Raw genomic sequence first — 25,508 nt, 5'->3', positions numbered from 1 at the left:
GTAGCAGTTTTTGATTTATAAGTAAGATGAGACATTCATGATTTTTTGACTGAAATATGGTCATTCCTCAGATGATGCCAGGTGCTAATAAGTTGGACTCATGGATGTGATGCGAGTTAATGTCCTTGATGAATCCATTTTAAACCATTTTAGTGCTTATGTGCTGTTTGTATTCCTTCGTTTTTATTAGAACAAGATGCAATGCTGTCAGGAGGTTGTTATGTAGTTTTCAAAGGAGTTCTGTCTGGCATTCCCTCTTTGTATTTTTGTCAGGCATCTTCTGAGACAGCCAGCAGTCAATAGCAGGACTTTGGCAACGGTGACATCTAGTGTCCAGTTAATAAAATGGCACAATCAACTCCATTGCACACACAGTTTATCACATTTTCTCAACTGGTTGTGGGAGACAATACACAGGACTTTGAAAGGAATTGATAAAAAGAGCGGATAGTACTACACTCCTGTTGGTATCGCCTATAATTATGCATTATAATTCTGTATAATAATTTGGTGATACATAATTATCATAGAAAAGAAAGCTTGACAGAGATCAGGGTTTTCTCTTTTTTCTCTCTTTCTTTCTTTATTTACATAATGTCTGTCTACCTAGCATGCTTATTACATGGCTACAAACGACCCTCTGAACTACACTGTTCAAATGCTTGTCTGTCAAATTCTTGATCGTTTTTGAAAAGTATTTTATAGTCCGTTACAGAAATGCAGTTAAACAGAAATATTACAATTTCAGAATGATTATTCAGAAATAAGATTACAATTCCAAGCTATTCAGAGAGAAAAAAATATTTTAATTAAAAATATTACATTTAATATATATATATATATATATATATATATATATATATATATATATGTATGTGTGTGTGTGTGTGTGTATATGTGTGTAATTTAATATGTATATATATTTATATATATAATATATAATACTATATTTATAATATAGTAGCCGATATGTTTCTATTTTTTCAAATGAAATATTTATATATAAATTTTTTTAATAAAGGTAATTTATTTATATTCTATATATTTATATTTTTTCGAGTGTAATTTATTCTTGTGATGCAAGGGTGAATTTTGAGGTTCACATTTTTCAGACATCATTCTGATATGCTGATTTGGTGATCAAAAAACATTTACTTTTTATTATCAGTGTTGAGAATGGTTTTCACATTTTGTGAAAACTGTAATACATTTTTTTTTCAGAATTCTTTGATAGATAGAAAGTTCAAAATAACAGTAATAATATTGTATGACCTCATAAATTACTTTTACTGTCAGTTTTGATCAATTTAATGCATCCTTATAGTATATAGTGCTGTAGGCTCAGTGAGTTTAATGCCTAAATTTTTAGCTTTAAATGCTGTGGTGCATAATTAGAGCATTACAGGTGAAGTCTGGGCTAAACTAATGATTTGGACTGAGATCAGAAGAGCATTTTAGGTTATTTATTGAGGCCTCCAGTTGAATTTCAGAGAACGGGGGAAATAAACTAATGGCCCTTCTTTTAATCTGGTGATGTAAAATTGTTCCTTTGCCAACGACTTACGGGAACTGTTAGTAAAAATGGCCATGTCATGGAAAACTTGAATTTTCCCCTCTTTCATTCTTTTAAAAGCATTTGGTGCGTTAAATAGACATACTGTAACGCTCACACTGCAAACCTTCCTCCCAAAACCATGCACCCAGATATTTAAGTGCCTCTTCTATATTCGGCAACAGTGTTCTTTTACATATACAACTCTTAAAGGTACAGTGGGAAAACAGCCCTAAATCACATGTTTTTAAACATAACACGTACGTTTTATTTTCCATGAGCATTTTTGATTTGAAGCAGTGTCCTGGGAACAGACAGTAATATTGTTGCTCTGTTAGATGTGAATGTACAACAGCCTCTCTCAACAGTTAATTCCCTGAAGCACTGAAGCTCTGCTTTCCATATGTTCCCATGACTCCAGACGTGTAGATGCATGGCTGTTTTTCCATGCCTGTCTGTGTGCGTTCATATTTGATGTGTTTGGTGTCCAGACTTTGTGTTTGAATGATGATTTTTGAGGTCTATAATTGCCCGGAGGGTGCAGGCTGGCTGCATCTCTTTGTGTTTGGTGGACCTTGCATTCACTCTATTTGTCAGTTGCTCGGTACACAATCTTTTTCATAAGGGACTCAGTCATGCATAAATACTCAAGCCAGAGGATTGAAAATGTCTCTTCTGCATCAGATGCAGTGATCTCCGAGTGCTGAGTTTATAATCTGGCCATGTAAATTAGAAGTCTGCGTTATTTTATTATCAGTGTTTGAGCTGGACATAATGTGGGGTGGTATGGATCCGTATCAACTGATGGCTGCCAGTAGAGGAAGCTGTTATTATCCTGTGGTTTCACCTCACAATCCTCATCTCATGTTTTTTCCTCAGGATCTCCACCGACGATTTGAGGGAGCTTCAGAATCTGCCAAAACCAAGGCCCTGCAGACTGTCATCGAGATGAAGGCAAGTGTGTGTGTGTGTGTGTGTGTTTATTGTAAGTAAATCCCAAACTTTTGTGTTCTTATCAAGTAGGACAGGTTGCTTTAAAAATAATTTGACCTAAATTGCAACTTTCTCATATTCCTGAAACTGTAATATTGCGTCAGTTTTGTAATTGAACACTACTGCTCAAAAATTATTTTTTCGGAAGAAATTTATGCTTTTATTCGTCATGGACACATTAAACTGATAGAAAGTGACAGTAAAGACATATTACATAAGATTTATGTTTCAGGAAAATCCTGTTCTTTTGAACTTTGTTCATCAAAGATTCCTGAAAAATGCATGTTTTTTCTACAGAAATATTAAGCAGCATAGCTGTTTCAGCCCTGATAATAAAAATAAATGTTTCTTGATCAGAAAATCGGTACATTAGAATGTCTTCTGATCGTGTGACAATGAAGAAGTGCATTACTTTTTAAAATATATTAAAATAGAAAACAGTTACTTTAAAGTGTAATAATATTTCCCAATATTACTGTTTTTGTATCAAATAAATGCAGCCTGCAGAGCATAAGAGACTTCTTTCATAGACCCCCCCCCCAAAAAAAAATCTACTTTTGAACGGCAGTGTAGTTGTCCTCAGTATTTTTTGCTTATGAGATATATTTGACAATGGTATATTAAATGCTTTGTATAGCAGAGATTAGAAGGGATCTACACCATATCATTTATCAACATTATATTAATTTACTGGTTGGTTATTGGTTATCTGCCAATATTGATTAATTATTAATGCAAACTTTACTTTTTAGATAACCTTTGCTCATATAGATTGTCTAATGCTCACTTAAAGTTGCCTTGCAAAAAAACACTAATAATTTAATCAAAGTTAAATGTAGCAAATGCCTTTAACAAATCTCAAAATGAACATGATTTTTTTCTTAGTGTGCATTATAAACTTGTGGTGCCTAAATTCAGTTGTGGCATTTCAAATTGATTTTAGATTTATCGACCGTAACATGAAAGCAATTATTTTTCATGTTTCAAACCAAACATTTCAAACACTTCTGTATAAAAATTAGATAAGACACTCCATTCCTCGGCTTTGTCAAACATCTCTGTGATCTCTGCAGGACTCTAAGATCAGTTCTCTGGAGCGCAGTCTGAGGGACATGGAGGATGAGATACAGATGCTCAAGTCAAACGGGGCTCTCAGCACAGAGGAGAGAGAGGAGGAGATGAAACAGATGGAGGTCTACCGCAGTCACTCCAAGTTCATGAAGAACAAGGTAGAACCTGCGGCTCATGGGAACTACAACTGTTTTGTTATGGTGCTTTTTTAACCTGTGCAGGTCACGAGTTATTTGAGCACAGATTTATTGTTTTTGACTCTTTGTTAGGGTTGAATATTACCAGGCATCATGTGGTGTTGCTAATATTTATTCTTAACACTAGTGTTATGGTATGGTGTACATTGCAGCTTTATAGAGAAGCATAAAATTGCCAACATTTTCATTTGATCTGGTCAAAACTTTATTGCATTTTTTACTTTTTTATTTTTGCTTTTATAGTCTTTGTTTGTTTTTAATATTTTCAAATATAAGTATACATTTTATTTTTATTCTCTATTAAAAGATTGTTTTTCTTTGGTACTTTCCATTTTAGTAAAAAAAAAAAAAAAATCCCATTTTTATTGACATTTAATTGCAGCGAATTGGCTAAATCATAACCGCATGGCCTGTGCGGTGAATGCTGATTGGTTTGGTTGCTGATGACATCACGTGATCGTGGGTGATGTTTGGTTGGGCGCAGGGTGTGCATGCGAGCTGGTGATTGTTGCAGTAACGGCGGCCTCTCCTGACAGGTAGAGCAACTGAAGGACGAACTGGCGCAGAGAGAAGCGCAGGGCGAGGAGCTGAAAAAGCGGGTGGCTGAGCTGCAGCAAGAGAACTCTGTCGTAAGAAACCCAGAGAACCGGCTTAGAACACGCACAGCTCTGCTTCCCTCACCAGAGAGAGCTTTTCACCCACTCAGACCCCAGATAGAGATTCATGCTAAGCCCGCTGACTGGCTGGCACTTTAGCTCAAGGCGTTTTTTTTTTTTCTGCAAGAGATTCGCTGTATAAATGTGTGATTTACAGAAGCCTTGAAGGGCAAGGTGAATTTATTATTTTAGATATTTTTTTAATAAGTAATTTCATATTATTTATGCCTTCTGCTCAAAAGCTTTTTTTTGTAAAAGGACAAAAAAAAAATCCCAATGCTTTTACCACATCCCCCATATATTAACTCCAGGTGTCCTGGAAAAAAAAAAATCACTGTGCCCATTGTTATACTCAAGTATAGTGAAAAACAGTGCAGAAGGTTTGAGCAGCAAAATAAACAACACATTTCCTGTTTTGTGGTTGTATACATCAGAATACGTAGGAAATAAAATCTCAATTTCACAACAGTTGTTCCCAAAACAGTTGTTATAGTTATATATATATATATATATATATATATATATATATATATATATATATATATATATATATATATATATATATATATATATATATATATATATAAAAAACGAAACAAAAGTATAAAATATTTAAAATGCAGTGCTATTTTAGTATATAGTATTTTTTTATATTTTGAATGAGCTTTTATTTTTATGTTTTCAGTTTTCATTTTAATTTTAGTTTCAAGTAATTTTTATCTATCTTATATTTTATTTTAGATTTATTTCAATTACTAAAAATCTATAATAGTCAGTTTTTTGTAACAATAACAGCATTGCCTGTTTGTATCAGTCTCATTTTCTATATCAGTGCATTCTCTCAATATTCTGATTAGCAGTCAGTCAATATACTGTATGGTTTTTGTACTGATTTACCACCCTTTTTTCATATAAAATTCAGCTTAAACAGAACTTAAAAAGGAAGTAACGGGAAACGTGCTCTTGGACATAAAGACAAACAAGACAAACTTGACAGTATGATCAATGAAGGGAGAGAAATGTGGAAAATGTCCCGGGGCGGTGAAGGGAACTGATCAAAAATATTCGCTTTCGAATCTCGACTGCGTATCTGTGGCCGCCTGTTGTCACAATAACAGGATCGGTGGGCGGCAGCGGTTCAGGCCGGCGGGTGAAATCTCAGGGTTTCTCTGATCAGGAAAGCGGAGTCGCCCAATGCTGTGCCAAAAGGTCGAACGCCACACTAGACTCCCACGGTGCTTTTCACCCGTCTCACTTTCTTTTCCTCTCTCTCTTGTTTGTAGCGCTGGTTGGAGTAGAGCACTAATGTCCATGAGGCTTGATCTTTCTTTCTCTATCACTTTGAATTGTCTCTCTCGCCATCTCCTGTGCCTGTGCACGCCTGTTTTCTCTAGGGTGACTGGCAGCCAGTAGAGTTACAGCTTTAGGCCATGCTAACCTGCTATAGCTGCCCCAGTGCATGCTGGGCATGTCAAGACTGTGTCTTTATATTGGAGATGAACACTTGTCTGTTTATAGCGTCTTAGCTCTTTGTTCACTGTCTGTTTATGAAAAATTGATTTAAATTTGTACTTAATTTAAGTGCTTGTGTATCTTGCAAGAATTATAATTTTTTGGGTGTTTGTTTTTTGTGAAAATACTGAGCATTATGGAGTGCTATGTGTCTTTCCTCACCCTTTTTGAGCTCAATACATCAAGTTTTCTATTTACAGGAATTGCTGTATGCTAAATAACCTGGTAATGATCTGTGTTTCTGCAGTGTTTAATTCAACGGATTAGCAATTTAATTTGTCTAACATGTTTAGATTACCTTAAAACAGGTTAAAACTCTAGTATCAGACCTGTCACTACAGATTTCATTCTGTTTCATGATTTTAAAGCAAAACATTGCTGCATTTACATTCTTCAAAGGCTTTTTCAGGGCGACTGTATTTGAGATTTGACCAAAGCTTGGAGGTCTGGTTTAAAGGAGAGTTTGAGTTTTCTACATACTTAGACCGAATGTTTGTCTTGCACAGATTGACCAGGTGAAGCAGGATCTCTCCAGGAAGGACACTGAGCTCTTGGGCCTGCAGACTAAACTGGAGACGCTCACCAATCAGTTTTCTGACAGCAAACAGCATGTCGATGTACTCAAAGAGTCTCTCACTGCCAAAGAACAGCGTGCTGCCATCCTGCAGACTGAGGTAAGAGTTTCGGCATTGTATGGTTGTATCTATATATATATATATATATATATATATATATATATATATATATATATATATATATATATATATATATATATATATATATTTAGCCAGCTAAATAACTTTATCATGACCAGGATTACCACAGTCATGCAAATCCTTGATATCAGGATCATGGGATTTTAAATGTTTTACAAGCTTAGAAAAGTAATTTTATGTAATTTTCTTTTTTTGTTTGTTTGGAAAAAACTGTAGTGAATATCAGTTTTTCTTGTTCAAGCTACTGTTATGATTGATTTAATTGTTCTTTAAGTTTATTCATTGCATGCATTGGTTAAACTGGTTCACAAAATCAACAAATTGATCTAAATAAAGTAATCTTTTAAAAACTTACTTTAAAAGACTGGGAAGAAACTGGACGCATAATAAGAATTAATTAAGCTAAATCTATAAAAATAAGATTCATAGCAAAAAAAGTTTGTTTGCAAGGCGTAAAAAGATGTATGTGATCATCAAACACACCAATGAATTAATTAGCGTTACTTAAAATACAAAAATATTAGTTTTTAAAAAACAAAATACACCACCATAATGAATGTAATAAAATACAATTTATGTATTTAATACTCTAAATATATAAATTATTCACAAACTTTATATTACATTTATTATAATTGATAGAAATGTTTCTTTTTGTCTTTTGTGTTGAAATGTTATTGTATTTTATGTATTTCCCTGCCTGACCACTAGAGGGCACTGTTGTATCAAACATGTTATTTGGATGTTGGGAAATTGTATGAGCATGAATGACTTCTTTGTGTGTGCTTTTAAATCTGTACTTAGTCTATCATCACACTTTTTATCATAATCCAGTGTTACCAGTGCCAGCATGTGATTCATGGAGTTTAGCCGACGGTTAATGTGCCCTGACTGGCCATGTATTACTGGGTTCCTGTACATTGTCATGAATAATAGTGTTTTAATGTACAATAAGTGTCAGTTCATGCATCTGGATGAGCTTTGTGCCTATATATTTCAGGTCGATGCTCTGCGTTTACGTCTGGAGGAGAAGGAGGCTACGCTTAATAAAAAGAGCAAGCAGATTCAGGAAATGTCAGAGGAGAAGGGCACCCTGAACGGAGAAATTCATGACCTCAAAGACATGCTTGATGTCAAGGAACGCAAGGTCAACGTGCTGCAGAAGAAGGTAAATAATATTTTTTTTTTTTGTTGCTTAAAATCGAATTGCTCTCGGTAGGAAATAAAACATTGTGGTTAAAACTAACTTTTGCATTGCGGCAGTGTATGCATTTTTAAACATCACTGCGCCTTTCAAACGGGTGTCATTTTCTCCTCCTGAACGTAGATGGCACTGTTATGCCACGTTTGACAAGCTCTGGCGAAATGCTTGAGACCGGCCTCACCAAATATCCTTTTGTGTAAATTTATGATTTCTAAAAGTAGGGAAAAGTTGTGTTTGTGATGGCGACGGAGTCTCCTGTTCTCAGAAATGACACACACAGGCCGTTAACCTCAGGCTAACAGCGGGCGCCAAGGTTTATACGTCTGTTCTGCATCTTTCATATCCATGCAACAGCTGTTTGCTTCTGCCTCAAACCCACGTCAGATATACAGGAAGCCGTAGGTTTCGCTGTTCCCGCCGACATCGCTTTTCATCGTCAATATTTAGGGTGCAGCTTTGAACTTCATTTCACAATATACAATCTTTGACAGAAATCGGCACTCAAACGGAGCCAGGTCCAAACTATCGCTGACATGTTTTGTACCGTACTCTTTGAGTTTGGCTGAGGTTGTTTCAATACGGATTTTCCTGTAGCTGGTCGTCCCATGAGGCAATGCTTTGGTGGTCACATCCTACTATCAGTTTCAGTTCTTCTGCACTGAGATCACAGGCTGTGCAAACAAGCCCCCCATCTGCAGCCTCATTAATCTTGAGTTAGGGATAGTCTGAGTGCACAGAACCCACCGTGAGCTCACCTTTATTGGGAAAACAGGAAGTTGTGTATCTCTCTAATGGACATTCCAGGGATAATGTTGCAAATCATGCTCTTAAGTTCGCTGTAACTTGTGTCATATGTTATTTTACAACCAAGTTTCCCAAAAAAAGCACATGGATCATTTGCTATAAAGTAGAACTCAAGTATTTTTGCTTGAATGGCTAAAAGCTCTACCTTTTTGAATTACGCTCTTTGTTTACAGGAAGTAGCTGTTGACTGATAATCGTTACATTGAAAGACCTTTTAAGGTTGTAAATTGTGATTTATTTTTTCTTTTTCTTTTCTAATACAGACCTTAGGATATCGCTTCAAAGTCAAATTTGACTTTTTTTTTTTTTTTTTTGTGAGATTATTCATTTTTTAGTAACTATATTAATATTGTCTAAATGTGTTAAAATCCTTAGTATTTTTAAAAATAATAAAAATGATATATATTTATTTATTTTATTATTATTTTTTTTTTTGTATACTTCCATGTTTTATTAAAGTGAATTGTGTTAAAAATAAAAAAGCTCTATTTACATATATAATCAGATTGCTGTTTACCCTGGAAGACCTTTAAAGGTTGTAAATAACCTTTTTTTTTATGACTTAATGATACCACTTTAATGTCAAATTCTAGTTTTTTTGCATGTTTCTTTTTATTTATTATTGTTATATTCATAATTTAATATGTACATTTGTGATTGTTTTTTTTAAATATATAATTTAAATGATTTTAATTATAATTTTTAAATAATATATGTAACATTTAGAAAAAAAACTTAAATGTCAGTTGTCTTATTAAACTACAATGTTTTTGGAGAAAAGCACATATAAGCAGTTTACAGTGATAAAACTGTGCCTACTTACTTTCTGTTTTGGAAAAAAAACCTAATTTACTTTTGGAGTGTTTCAGATAGGAAGACCTGACACACTCTAATTGTTGTCTTTTTTCCCGTTATTGTTTTTGTTTCTTTTTTGGTCTATTTTCTTTCTCTATTTGTCTATTTGTTCACAGTTTGAGTCTGAAAGCTTCTAGGAGTCATCAGGGGCACGATGAACTTTTTTTTTTTTTAAAGCCAAGTGCTCTCCCAAGCCACAGAAAGAGAAACATTTAGTTTCCATTATAGTGCCTGAGCCGTTCTGTATTGCCCCAGAGTTGTTCCTAATGGCCATAACACATTGAGACAGTGCTATGAAGGTATGCATGGGGCTTCTCAACAGGACACCATTCAACGTACAGTTCAAACACGAGAAAACGAGAAACTGTACAGAGCATGCAGGATAACATCCAGTGAGGAAAAACTAGAGCATATGTATAATTTTTCATTTTTAGACACCTTTATGTTGCAGAATTCTTCTATAGACGTTTTTCCTGAACATGGAAGTCATGTCTGACTCTTAACCGGAAGGATGCTTTGCATTTCCGGTCTCCAGTGTTTCTAGTCAAATTAGAGTATATTCCGAGCTGATAATCTAATGTTAAACCTATTATAAAATTGTCAGTGCCTCACTCCTCAAAGTTTAATGAGTGTGTAGATTACACGAAGCTGCCGACGTTATCTATGTTAAAAACAGATGGGCACTATTTGAATGGGTTCCTATGGAGACCGGAAAAGAAGAGCATCCAATCAGAAGTTAGAATTCGTAATGGTGGGGCTCATCGTTTACTCAGGAAAAAAGTCTGTAGAAACCTTTATCTAGCAGAATACTATACGCAAATGAGCTCTGCTATGATTGGCTGGCATCTTAAGCAGTGCAATAAATCATGGTGGTTGTGATGCCAAAATCATGTTTATTTCTGAATCACCTAGTTTCCAACTACATTTCCATAAACAGTCTAGGCGACCAGAGGGAGGAAGTTTAGTCTTAAATGTTAAAATGTATCAACATGATAAACGTTAGAGAGAGTTCACCCAAAAATGAAAATTGTCATCATTTACTTACCCTCAAGTTGTTGCAAACCTGTATGAACTGTGGAACACAAAAGAAGATATTTAGAAGAATGTTGGTACCCAAACACTTGATGGTGGTAGCCATTGACTTCTATAGTGTTTTTTTTCCCCCTAATGAAGTCAGTGGCTACCAGCAATTGTTTGGTTACCACCATTTTTCAAAATATCTTATATTCAACAGAAAAAATACACATTTGGAACAACATGGTGGTGAGTAAATGACACTATTTTCGTTTTTGGCTGAACTATCACTAACTTTTATCATGTTGATACATTAACATTTAAGACTAAACTTCCTCTTCAGGTAGCCTAGACCGTTTATGGAAATGTAGTTGCAAACTAGATAATTCAGAAATATGTATGATTTTGGCATTACAACCTTCAGCTCATTCACATAACACTTCCCACATTTACATAAGAATGCAAAGTCTTTAATTAGAAACTTGTCCTGTCTTGATGATTTTGATGAGGTAATGATTTTTTTTCACTGCTTACGATGTCAGCTAATCATAGCAGAGCTCATTTGCATATAGAATTCTGCAAGATAAAGGCTGGATCCAATGTTTCTCGACTACTTTATAGTAGTGAAGTATGCAATTTCGGATGCAGCCAAAGTTGCAAAGAATGCCTGTTTAATTCCAAGGGATAGTGAGAGTGGAAAATATAATGTAAAAAAAACTAAATTTCTGTCTGTTTTTGATGTTAAAAGACTTAAGAAAAATCAAATGCTCCAGACGTGTAGAATATGGCCTCCAAATAGCTACACTGTTTAGTTTTGTCAAACAACATTTCCAACACTGTTACATTTGCACATACAAAAATGAGCTTTCCTAGACGGTGTGTGTCTGTGTATACAAGTGAGTAAATGAATAGATACACAGTGTCCTGTGAAGTATGCGTTCGTTCTCAGAGGAGGCCTAACTTGGGCTCGTTTCTTTTTTCTTGCACTCTCCTTTAATGTCTGAACATCATTTTTTTCTCCCTCTCGGAGCTGTTTGGCTTTGTAACTGTTTTCCCAGCGGCTCCGGTTCAAGTGTGAAGCTCTCTGCCTTCTCAGTGGCACCGTTTGCCTGCACGGATGTGAGCGAGTGCATGCCGAGCAAAACACCTCTTCCAGGGGCAGCCGAGAGATTCAGCCCGCTCTTTTCCTTCTTTGTTTATATTCAGTGTTTTGTGTTTAGCCGAACACTTACCCTTTAACAGCCTGGAAAATAACGATAATTTAATTTGCAACTGTCAGATAAGGTAGCAGACAGATCCGCTGTGGAAGCGGCTGAACTAAATATTGAAAACAGCGGTTTGGATGGGAATTCTTTTGCAAGTTCACTGCAGGACAGGCTGCAGAAAATAACATTTGTTAATGCGAGGAGGGCGGAATACAAGACGCAGTTCAGCAGAACTCGCTCAAGTATGTAAACTCCAGTCGAACGTCTTGATGGAGAGCAGCTCTCTTTGGCATGAGAGGGGCGTCAGAGACACTTTGTCTTATGGATGAAAAGTCCAGCTTTTTACTGTGTCTGGGGATTTTTTGTAGTATTAAATCCAATTAGGGTTGCGGTTAATAAAAATAAGGCTATCTGCATCTAATTTTGAAACAATGTTTAAACTACAGCGTATGAATTCTGTTCTTCAGACGACACCAAAGAAATTAAACCTGTTTGTTGACTTGAGTTTCGCTCTATCCAGATGTAATAAACACCTAATATTGAGCGTTGCTCAAGGAATTTGTCTGCAAACTTTCGAAACACAATCTGCAACATTGAGGTTCTTGCAAAACTCTTTTATTGAGACACAATTTCATAAACCTCATGAACTTTCAGCAAATCCAGCAACTATATTTTTCTTAGAAGTAACAGCCTGCTAACTTCTGAACAAACTTGACACTTTGACGACATAAAACTGTCGTCAAAGTACAATGTGCATTGGACTTCACTGCCGCTCAAAAGTTTGGGGTCAGTATGATTTTATGTTCTGAAAGAAATTAATACTTTTATTCAGCAAGGATGCATTAAAATGATCTAAAGTGACAGTTAAACACGTTTATAATATCATTAATGATTTCTGTTTCAAATAAATCCTGTTGCAGTTCATCAAAGAATCCTAAAAAAAATGTATCATGGTTTCCGCAAAAATATTAAATAAACTATTTTCAACATTGGTGATGATAAGAAATGTTTCTTGAGCCTTGGCAACATATTAGAAGGAATACTGAAAGACCATTTGACGCTGAAGCCTGAAGTAATGGCTGCTGAATATGTAAAGTATATTAAAATAAAAATATATTAAATAAAAAAAATATATATACAGTATTTTAATTAAATATATTAAAATCCAAAACTGTTATTGTAAATGTAAAATTAATACATTTACTTAATTTTTGTTCACAAATGCAGCCTTGGTAAGCATAAGAGACTTTTTCTTACTAACCCTAAACTTTTGAACGGTAATATACAGCAAACCAAAAGAGTCGTCATTGTTGTTTCATTTTAACAACACTGATTTAAAATCCATATAGCGGTTTGTGATCGACTTAAACCAAGTTTAGTGGGACATTTTCAGTTTTTGCGCCAGTAGAATTGAGAGTTTTACTTCATTAACAATGACTCACCGCACATGTAACGTTTCAACATGTATTATGAAGTGTATCATATTCCAGTATTTCATTGAAGGATGTCCCCATGCACATTCACAGAGGGTTTGGGCTAAACCCTGAACATTCACTGACCCCACAACCGCCCCTGTGGATGAAGAGCTTCCAATTTGCTACATTTTTAAAGGCTGGTTCAGAACGCAGAACCACTCTGTGCTTTTTCCCCCTCTTCTTTTCGACGGCTAAGGGGTTGAAGAAGGCTAACAGGCTTAGCACCACAAGGAAAGCCTCTTAAACAGAGCGTGTCGGGCCTGACTTGTGATCTTCTTGCTGAGAAAGAGCCTCTTACATTGTTTGTTACCGTCCTTCAGTCGAGAAAGAGAGAGAGACGCAGACAGTTAGAGCAGAGCTTTAAGAGGGTGCATGCTAATAAGTGCCTTGTGTTAAAATAATGATAAACCCCACATCAAAAGGCTGAGAGTCTTAAGCCCCTAACAGTCTGATAGAGAGAGAGAGAGAGAGAGAGAGAGAGAGAGAGAGCTTTCGACTTAATTGGGGGAAAAGAAGTTCTACAGAAGTTTCTAATTAATCGGCACTTCCTCCTCCTCATCTCTCTCTCGCTCCCTCATACTCAGACTTTTAAATGTGTTTACAATGTGTAACATTATAAAAGCAAATTATAAAAGCAAATAAAAAGCAGTGCAAATAAAAGCCGTGACAGACAAAAAAAATAAAGTGCAAGTTGTTGCAATAAAATAAAAAAATGTAATGCTTTTTTTTATTGCAGTAAATGGCGCCTTATTGTGCAAAAATAAAGTTACACATTTTTTAAATATACACAGAAAAAGAGTAATGTGAAATAATATTACTATTTAAAAGTACGTCTTTTTAAAAAAATACATATTAAAATATAATTTATTCCTGTGATTACCCCAGTCTTCGGTTTCATATGATCATTCAGAAATCATTCTGATTTGCTGCTTTGCTAAAACATTTATTATTATTATCAATATTTAATATTTTTGTGGAAACCATGATACATTTTTTTTTGTATATCAAGTTTAAAAGAACAGGATCTTTTGTAACATTAAATATTCTCAATTTAAAGCGTCCTTGCACAATAATTTGTATCAGAAAAAAATATGGTCCCTTATTCTTATTTAACATTATTTTGAATGGCATTGCTCATATCTAGTAAAACAAACAAATAAATAAAAAATAACAAATTAGGTTACAGTAATTGCAATTAACATAATTATTGGGATTATTTATTTGTTTATGTCTTTATAATTTTAGGTTTTAGCTTTTTTTTTTAGCTAGTGGTGGTGCTTTAAAAGCGATGCAGTCCAACAGTAAAGCTCCCTCAGAGAAATTACGTCTCTAAATTTGTAAACGTGCTTTAACTACAAGCAGTAAAACTCCAACCACCTTGAACTTTTGAGTAAATCCAAATAAATGTGTCCGTTGCAATTTATTATATAAATCTAATGACTCACAGTCACACAGTCTAATTTTCCTCCTGCTGTCACTTTGTATCAAACGAGTACGGCCAAAGTCATGTGATCCATAACTAGTCAACACAGCCCTGGCACGTCGACTACTGCCAGAACTAATCGACTAGTTTAGTGCCACTCCTAGTCCTAACATATGGTGATCAAAGCTGGAATATAAATTTTGACAATTTTGAGAATTAAGGAAAATCTCTTTCTGTGTGGGAGTTTGCAGACACAAAGACTGGCGTCGTGCCACTTACCTGTCAGGTCTCACCCACTCAGGTGCCAAACTCCTCATACTCATTTGCATTACTGAGCAGCGTGTGTGTTCCACGCCACCCATTCGCTTCAACAAACCTCTCGCAAATAACACGGGATTCACGTGTGTGTCGCTAAATACATCCTGACAGGTGGATCAGGACTCTGATGCAAATTGGCTACTTATTTATTTATAAATAAATAAATAAATGAACATGAAAGATTGATTTGAGCTTGAATAATTTTTTTTATTTGAGAAAAAAGAGACTGCAAAGTGGTTTAAGAGACTACACTGTTAAAAATGATTTTTTTCAAAGCTGTAAATAAAAGATAACTGGAGTACGTTTTACAAGAAAATACCATCTTTCTACTTCACTACCATGTTTAATAGAATGTGCTACTTGTCTATTTATTTATTTGTTGCAATTGTTTGTGAAATGTATTAGCAATTTCTGAGTGAAAATTGTTTTGATGTAAATCCTTACAGCTTTTTGTGAATATAGTAAAATCATGAATAGGATCAATTACACTGAAAATTAAATTTATATGTATTCGTAACATTTACCAGCAATTTCTGTGTGAAAATTGTTAAATAAAAGAATAAAAACGGTTAACACATTTAATTAGACATTACATGTTTAAGTAAAGAGACTATAATAGTATTTTGTTAAAAACCGTACTTCAATAATACGTTTTTGTTTATGCTGTTAAGTTTTCTTTTTAGTTATTAAAATCACTAAGCATTAAAACCAAAAAACTGAAATTAAAATCATTAAAATATTGCTATTGCATATATAATGTGTCTGTGTGTGTATGTATAAACTACTGACAATGAGAAAAACACAAATTACTAAAACTTCATCTAAAATTAAAAAGAAAACAGAAAATTATATACAAATATCTGATTGTTAATAAAAACTGTAATATCTAAATTATACTAAAATAACACTGTGAAGGATTCCTGAGAACCTTCTAACAAAAAGCTCTGGAAATATCCAGCAAACAGTTTCTCTTATACATACAGTATAACCTTCTTAATACCCAGCCGCCGAAAATCTGCAGAAATGATCTCTCCCTCCTGTCGCTCCACTCTGTGGGTTTGACATGTTGTTTTGTTCGGCTTGCACATTGCATACAATTCTGATGCAACCCGCTGTAAACGCTCAAATTTCTTCACTCTGTGCGTGTGTGTGTGTGTGTGTTTGTCTGTCTGCGTCTGTTGTCTTGTTGTGTGTCGTGTGCCTCTCTGTCTGTTTCCAGAGCTCACACCACACTGACAAGCAGCAGATCACTAAGTGAAACAAAACACTCTTTAATAATTCAGACAACACCCTCCCTCTCTCTCTCTCACACACACACACACACACACAAACACGCACACACACACACACACACACAAACACGCACACAAATCCCTTTAAGTCTCCATGCGTTTGGATCTCTCTGACGGGAGTCTGCTCTTTTTGTCTCATCTTGTCTTTTATCCGCTCACACACTCTCGGATGAAACCAGAAACAGGGCAGAGTGTGTGTCCATCTACAATCTGTTCTTCCCTCAATTTTAGATACCAGGTCATTGAATTCCAGTTTAAAGCTTCTCTGAGAATCCCAATATGGGCTTTTTTTGCCTAATAGGCTCCTATTTGAACGTAATCATCATTTGGCTTGACATGGATCCCCATAATCTAGATCCGAATGTCCATCTTCCCTTTACGAGGAAGATGATGCCATTTTTCCTCCATTAGCTCTACACAGGATTGCAGTTTTCCTCTCAATGTGCTGATTGTTTTCCCGAAATATAATTGCTGTTATCAAATGACTCTGCACATGCATAATATGAGCGCTATGAAATATTCATGAGCCATATAGTGTGTGCCGGCCAAAGCTGCATGGGGTAACCCGAAACTCTGGGGGATTCTGGGTAATGGGGCAGAGGAGCGTAATCAGGTTGCGTTACACAACCAGGTTTCATGAGTGACCGCAGACGATATCTAAGGGAAGGAGGTGAAGCGAGTGTGAGAATGTGTGTATCGTCGGACAGGTGGAGCTGTCAGGTGTGCGTTTGATTAATGAAGGGCTGGAGGTGTTTAAGTTTTCACATTGGGCATGCACCATTATTTTTGCTTTTCGTCCACCAAAAAATTCCCTCAATTCCATAGGACCAATCAGCTCACTCAACTTTTCGCTTAGAACTAGCTGAGACTAACCCCGACATCTGTCCAAACATGTCTGAAATGATTTAAAACAACAAACCCTGCCGTACTTTTTATTATTCGAGCAACAGCGGTCGTTTTTTCGAACCAGGGCAAATTCGTTATAGGGTTTCTTCTCACTTTTGCCCTCTGCCTACATTTGTTATCATTTTAATCACTTTTGCCAAAACATTCACCCTTTTAAGTAAATTCATAATTCGACACGGCTTTATCTCTCTTAGCGGTGGGGTCAAAAACCAGATTACGCCACTGTCACAGTTTTCTTTCGCTCTTTTCCGGACACTGAATAAAAAAAAGCAGTTAAAATCATTAGGGCACTTACAGACTTGAAATTGTGTGAAAACAAACTACAAGGAGAGAAAGATGTGAGAAATGTGTCCAACAGAAATATTTTTAGTCTGTAATTTTGTTTGGTTTATAATAAATGTGGGTATAGCTATTTTTTTTCTACTAAAAAAATAAGTGATTTTTATTTTTTTTCAGTAATTTTCAAATGTCATTAATAAACATGAATCCTGAATAATAATTCATAAAAAGAAGAAATATACAGTTATATAGTAATACAATAAATATTTGTAGAAATTATGTAGAATAATATGTATTTATTTTTTGGAAGAAAGGAAAGATTTTTGGTCTACTAAATTAAATGTTTAGTATTCTTTTGATAACTAAAAAAAGTGATGTTCATTATTTTTAGTGATTTTTCAAATGTCTTGAACATGAATAATTAATAATAATGTAATATATAAATAAATAAATAAAATATAATGGTTTATAATAACTTTAGTCTTTAGTTACAGAAGTTATTTTCATTATGTTCTTGAAAATGTCTTGAAACATGAATAATACAATTATTAAAATATATATTTATTTTTTTAAATGGAAGAAAGGGTAGATTTTTGGACTGCTAATTTTGTTTGGTTTGTAATGTAGTTATAGTTTATAACTACATTATAATGTTTGGTGCATAATTGTAGCTATAGTTATTTTTAACAACTACAATATGAGTAATGTTCATTATTTTTAAATGTCTTGAATATTAATTAATAGTAATAACAATATATAATACAATATAATTCTATATGTGGTTTATAACTTTTCAAATGTCTTGAAACATGAATAATAAATCATAAAAATAACAAACAATATATAACAGATACACACACACACAGTCGAATTATGTTTTTTTTATATATTTAATTGTGCATAAATTGCTGATGTTTTGTAATAGAATTTGTTATTTGTGACGCATCTCATTCCACTGTCTGTTAGATCCCCATCATATTAACAAAACTTATGTTGCCAACATTTCAAAATATATGTCTTAAAACGATTGTTCATATCAAAGAACCTATATTTTCTCTTCATCTTGTGCAGCCCTAGAACTTTTACTCTAAACAGTCGAGGTAGGCCTGCTGATAAAATGTGTTTGCACAGAGAGCGGCTCTATCAACAGCAGGTTGTTTCAAAGCAGCTAAAAGAAACAAAACCGGCAACTATTTATCAAATCCGTCAGCGTTTAATTGAATGTGAAACAGTGGACAGGAAGAGTCAGTCTTTTCATTGAGCTGTCGGGACATGATGAATGGAGCGAAACGTGGAAATGCCCATCTCTCCCGTGTCATTCATCAGCTTCGGCGTCACGCACATGCCAGCCGCGCACGCAGATAAGGAAAGTTTATGAAGAGAATTAGTTCTGAATATGCTTCTAATGAGGTCATCGCTGAACAGCGAAAAAAAATAGATTGTTTTTAACCGATCCGTCCCTCCCCCGTTCCTAATGTTGTTCCATATGGAGTGCTGTAAGTGGATATGCTGAAAATAAAATGAAAAATGGCTTCACTTAGTCTACTCTGAGCTTAAGTGTGAGTAAATGTTGTTTATTGTGCTTTAATAGATATGTCTTCATCTGGATCAGTTCGATGCCGTAAAACTGTCTCTCCCTCTTGGTGCAGATTGAAAACCTGCAGGAGCAGCTGAAGGATAAGGAGAAGCAGATGACCAGCCTGAAGGAGCGCGTCAAATCCCTGCAGGCCGACACTTCAAACACGGACACGGCCCTCACCACGCTGGAGGAGGCCCTGGCTGAGAAGGTGGACACCCACGAACACGAACACACACACACACACACACACACAATGTCCCGTTGTTCCTTGTTAAGTTCACTAGTTACTAGGCACTAGTTCACTAGGTTGTCTTAGTAGCAACATTTTCATTGGTATGACTCTCACCCATGGAGTGTCAGTTATACACTAGTAAACTGAACTGACATTGCACAGATATTATTGCTGTTGTTATTCATAATTTTGTTATTAATTCTTGTTTTTAGCATTTACTGGAACTGGTACTGTATTTTTACCATCTATGCTCTGTTTATAGCATTGCAGCAAGCGGAGGGGTTAACCAAAAATGCTGACATTTGAATCTTGAGCAGTTAATAACAACAACAACAACAACTATTATTATTATTATATTAACAATACCAATTAACAACCACATTTAATATGTACAACCTAATATTATTAGTAAACATTTTATAAATATATCCATGTTTATTATCATTATTATTATTATTATTATTATTATTAACATTTTTATTAACAACACCAATTAATAACCATATGTAATATACTTGTATGACCTAATGCTATTAGTAAACATTACATACATATATCCAAGATTATTATTATTTTTAGTAGTATTAGTATTGTTATTAGTAGTATTATTAACATTATTAATACTAGTAGTAGTAGTAGTAGTAGTAATAGTAACAGCCATAGCATTTTGTAACTACAGTTAATATGTGTGATTTAATACTGATTAGCAAAATTATGTAATTTTGCATTTTATTATTTGTAGTTGTTACAATTATGATTATTGTTAATAGTGGTTGTAGTAGTAGTAGTAGGACCAATTTATGTAAATTAGTTATAGTTAATATTTTATTAATAATACTCTAAGTTGTTATTACATTATTATTATTAGTAGTAGTATATTATTATTTTGTGCAAATTAATGTATGCTCTAACACTAATAGTCAATATTATATGAATAAGTTGTTTAGTAAAAGTAGCAGTATTTTCTAGCTATAATTATCTTTTGTATGTAATATCAATTTAATATTTTTAGTAAATATTACATTAATTAAATTTTTTGTTGTGGTTTATGATTATTATTTTTTTATTAGTTGTAGTAGTAGTAATTATTTTACATTAAATTGTCTATTATTATTATTATTATTATCATCAGTACTAATAGTGATATTATTAATAACTAAGCTGTGGATGTGGTAGCGTGTTTTCTCTCCTTCAGAGACATGATTTCACAGGTGACGTGAACTGCAGTTGCAGAACACCAGTAACTGTGTGTGTGACAGCGATGAAGATTTCTCTGTCACACACCCTTATGTAAGGACTCATTCTCACACTACGATTGACCTCCCAGCAAGCGCACGGATCCACGGGTCAATCCCTGTCACTTCTCATCAACTCGCATCACATGTGCGACTGTCTTCGCCAACACCTTCAACTAGTTCACCGTACATTTCAGGTCACGGGCTTCCAGAATGACGCAGTTCTCCGAACCAACCAAACCCTCCCCACCTGCCCCCTGAACTCGAACTCATGAATATGAATGAATTAACCCTGGCGGTTATTTGCATTGTCTTCTGCGCCCGCAGTTTGGCGGCGATCTGCTGTTCTGCGTTTCTCCACTTCATCTCGCTCACATACCCTCACGCGCCGAGGTTTGGGCCTCCCGCTCCTCCAAGCCACGGGTCGGAAATTAACTTTGTCAGCCATCTGCATTTCGAAAAAGAGAGCTCTGGCTCTTTTAGCGGACACACATACTCGAACGTTGGTGGACACGTATGCGCTTTTGCAGCACATTCTCTCACACAGACATTTGCAGAGCGTATCTGTCCTTCCCTACTTAAACACATGCAGTTTTCCATTTCACACGCCTCGGATGCCGTTCGACGCATGTCGTGAACTCGGTGCGAGAGTTAGCTGGCATGCCGATGAGCGGTCATGCTTAATGTCACAGCTCAGCGAGGATCGGCCAGGAACGTCGGCTCGGGAGAGTGAAATACAGCCCTTGCGGTGAGAAATGCAGTGCGGGCCTGAAAAAGAGCAGTGTTATTATTGTCCAGTTCGGCCGCTTGGTGTGTGAGTTTTGGCCGGCGCGGGTGTGAAAGTGCTGGAGGCTGATGGTCTCCATGATTCCAGCCGTCCTCTTTCACAGGCCATCGACTGCGAATGCGAGGCTGCGCCAAAACGCTCTTTCCTCAGACCTCTTATTGTCTCACGTTATTGCTCTGTGTGTCTCTTTTTCCTCTTGGAATTATTAAAGGTGTTTTTTTGCGACCTTATTAAAGTGTGTGTACAGTACGGCATAGTAGCCGTTCACATCAGATCTGACTCATTTCTACTAAAGTTACTTCCATTTTCTGAAAGCAGACGCGGCCAAATCTTCCAACACCTGGCCAAAGTTGACACGTGTGAGATTGATGGATCGTACGCCAAATGTGTTCATTCAGATATGTTCCACTAGCCATGCAGAGTTACGTTTAAGTTGGGAATTAAGGAATTGGTGTGTCTGCGCTTTCTAAACTTTGACAGGTGTTGGCCTGCTCTTGTTTTTGGATAAATATTACAAACCTTACATAAATTGGAACCCAAATAACCACAAACTTCATTTCCTTTTTACGCGTGCTACTTTTTAAAATTTAATCTTAAAAAAATAGACACTATACTATTGTAGAGTTCAACCTTCCATGATACAAATATCCAACAATGTGAGCTTAAAGCTTGAAGACGCAGTTCACATTATTTATTTAATTATTTGGTGGTTTTATTTGTTTATTTATTTAGTATTAAATATATTAGATAATATTTATTAATAATAATAATAATAATTGCATCTTGTATCAACTGTCGTATTAGCTAACCTGCTCAAGATTCTTCAAAATTTAAAATTTTGTGTTCCACAGAAGAAAGTCAAATGGGTTTGTAACAATATACCTGTATGAGGGTGAGTAATTGTTCTTCTCCCTGCTTCGAAATCACACTTTTAACATGTCCTTTCTTGTTTTTTTATGTTTGTAGGAGCGTATTATCGAGCGTCTGAAGGAACAGAGGGATAGAGATGAGAGAGAGAAGAGCGAAGAACTGGAGAGCAGCAAGAAAGAGCTCAAAGAGCTGAAAGAGAAAGTCAGCTTACTGCAGGGAGAGCTGTCCGATCGCGAGGTGAGAATTTGATTTTGCATGAAGTAATGAACAAACTAATGCTGTATTAAAGCCAGTATTGTATGAAGTTGATGATTTTCGCAATCTACAGTGTTTTTGTAATGATTTTTACCTTGTAGTGACATTGGTGAAAAAAATGACAGATATCTACCATAACTAGAGACCAAAATCTTGTGTACAGCATGTTGATGACCATTATAGGAATAGTTGTGCCAAAAATGAGAATTTTGCTGAAATGTACTCACCCTCAGGCCATCCAAGATGTAGATGAGTTGTTTCTTCATCGGAACAGATTTAGTGAAATTTAGCATACATCACTTGCTCACCAATGGATCCTCTGCAGTGAATGGGTGCCGTCAGAATGAGAGTCCAAACAGCTGATAAAAACATAATCAACAAGTAATCCACATGAATCCAGAAACAGGTTGAAGTTGAAAACATATTTATGATGGATTTGTTTTTTACAAACACACAGCTTTTCACTTCACAAGACATTAATTGATGGACTGGAGTCATGTGGATTACTTTTGGATTATTGTGATGTTTTTATCAGCTGTTTGGACTCTCATTCTGCCGGCACCCATTCACTGCAGAGGATCCATTGGTGAGCAAGCTAAAATTTCTCCAAATCTGTTCTGATGAAGAAACAAACTAATCTCTATCTTGGATGTTCTGAGGGTGAGTACATTTTTAATCATATTTTCAATTTTGGGTGAACTATTCCTTTAAACTGCAATATCATCTTGCAAACATATGCTCAGATTTGTGTAATCTGTTTGCATATTTGTGAACAGAAGTTTGTGTTTGCGGTGTAAATATTGCAGTCATGAATTGTGGCCTGTACACTCAACTAAAATCCACAACTAATCCTAACACCCCTTAACTAAATCTCTGCTATCTGGAGAACTGTAATTAAACGCTAAACTATTATTTTATGAATCAGCTGGATTTTTCAGTGAAATCTTCACACATATTTACAAAAGATTAGCCTGGATTGTTTCTGTATGATTATATCTTGCATTTGTGAAAGCAAGTCAAGTTACAGGTTTTTGTACAGTACTGCGTAAACAGACGTTCAACTGACCAACAAATAGCTCAGAGGTGGGGACTAGCCGACTTGTGCAATTTTGCATTCATAATGTTAGTTCAGATGGCAGTTTCGCATTTATAATGCAGTAATCCTCTATAATGTGTCAGGTGTGGATTAAAGAGGTTGAAGCAGATCCCAGGCAGCATTAGAAGCGTCTTCCTTAGATTGCACTATTGGACGAGGTGCTCAGGCTTGATAGAGACAGACTGATTTCGCAGCCGTCCACACAGCCCCAGAGGAGCTGTAGTGATGAAAACAGACATGCTGGACCCACAACACTGTCAGTCCTGTGTGTATGCATGTGTGTGTGTTTGTGTGTGTGTGTAGGACAAGAAGATAAATGGCGGATTCTAAATGTGAGGGAACGGCCCCTCCCAGAGAGCAACTGCTCATTTCTCTTTCTGTCTTCAACTCTGCTCTGTTGTTCACTTTTTTTTGTCTTTTCTTCTTTTTTTGCCTTTCACATTCTATCTTTTTGCACTTTCTTGTATTTTGTCTAGAATCTCTCCAATAGCCTTTACGTCAGTATAAACTGAATAGTTGACCCTATAAATGAAAATTTGGTCATCGTTTACTTACCCTCATGTCGATCCAAACCTGATTTATTAAATTTTTTTGCTTTCATGAATCATGAAAGGAGAAATTTTAAAGCCTCGTATTGGTTGCTGAAGCTCTTTGAAGATTTCAAGCTTTATAAAGGACAAAAATGCACTATAAGTTTTTATGATGTACAGGATAGTTTAAATGTTTTGCATTTATTTTAAAGCACATTTCCTCAAATTCGACTTTTTTAGTATTTTTTTATTTTATTTTATTTTATTTTGTTTTATTTTCAGTCTTGGTATCAATCAAGCCAGTTTTGTGAACTGGATCACTGAATTAATTTTCAATAAATAATTTCAACTCACTGACTAAATGATCCAGTTGTAATGAATAACAGCTCACTGGAGTCAGAATAACGATTTCAGTTTTGACCTTATGTGGCTTCTGAAGATTTGGAATATAGTGTACAGGTCATATGGACTACTTTATAACGTTTATGGTTCTTTCATGGTACTTTTTATGGTTTTGGTCTTTTTTTGAAGCTTCAAAGCTTCAGTCCCCATTCATTGTAATTGCATGGAAAAGTGACCAGTACAATATTCAGAAATCTACCATGTGCGTTCCATGGAAGAACAACAGTAGTACGGCTCTGGAACGACATGAAGGTGAGTAAATGATGACTGAATGTTCATTTTTGGTTGAGAACTCCCTGTAATGACTGCGTTTGCTTTCCCACAGCACTGTGTCTGTGGCTGTTTTATTATTCAGGTTATTCTTGTTTGCTGTGATCTCCACATTCCTCTCCGCTGTCTGCCTCTAGAACATGGGCGATGCACATCCCCACCAATAAACCACTTCCTGTCTCTCCCCCTTACAGTAGTTAGTTCCTCTCATCTGTATCTTTCTCTTTCCCTTTCCATTTCCGTTTGCCAATAGAAATTCCATATTGTGGGTGAATCTCATGAAATCACATTTCACAGCAAAATTGTAGAGAAAAAAAAAGAAATTATATTTTGCATAAATAAAATTAAACCAATTTAGAGGATTAAAATAACGACATTACTATAACAGTCACTGTAATACGACATATCCAGTACCATTCAAAAGTTTTAGGGGAGTAAGTTTTTGTTTATGATTTATGTTTGGTGTATTTTTTTTAAAATAAATGAATATTTTATTCAGAAAGGACTAATCAGATTGTGCAAAAGTCACTTTTATATTACTGTAAAAATCTATTTCAGATAAATGCTATTCTTTTGAACTTCTATTCATCAAAGAATCCTGAAAAAAGGGTCATAGTTTTAGCAGCACAAGAATATATTACATTTGTAAAATATATTTAAAAAATATAAAATATCTTGTTACTGTTTTTACTGTAATTTGAATTAAATAAATGCATCCTTTGTGAGCATAAGAAATTTATTTCAAAAACATAATGAACATTATTAAATCATTTACATTTT

At 35.2% G+C, this 25,508-nt stretch overlaps 1 protein-coding gene across 1 annotated transcript in view; it reads left to right on the top strand.

The window, feature by feature from the left end:
* LOC306858196 (ELKS/Rab6-interacting/CAST family member 1-like) overlaps window positions 1–25,508 on the top strand; it is a 210,122-nt gene that overhangs the window by 26,973 nt on the left and 157,641 nt on the right. The window contains exons 4-10 of the mRNA XM_079398619.1: window positions 2,432–2,506; window positions 3,619–3,774; window positions 4,350–4,442; window positions 6,488–6,655; window positions 7,698–7,865; window positions 19,122–19,259; window positions 22,272–22,412. Of these exons, the coding sequence (XP_079254745.1) occupies window positions 2,432–2,506; window positions 3,619–3,774; window positions 4,350–4,442; window positions 6,488–6,655; window positions 7,698–7,865; window positions 19,122–19,259; window positions 22,272–22,412 (939 nt within the window). The remainder of the gene's footprint in view (window positions 1–2,431; window positions 2,507–3,618; window positions 3,775–4,349; window positions 4,443–6,487; window positions 6,656–7,697; window positions 7,866–19,121; window positions 19,260–22,271; window positions 22,413–25,508) is intronic.

The sequence above is a fragment of the Barbus barbus genome (genome assembly GCF_936440315.1).
Source record: "Barbus barbus genome assembly, chromosome: 39".
In the NCBI taxonomy this organism is placed as follows: domain Eukaryota; kingdom Metazoa; phylum Chordata; class Actinopteri; order Cypriniformes; family Cyprinidae; genus Barbus; species Barbus barbus.
This window is presented reverse-complemented; position numbering and strand designations above follow the sequence as displayed.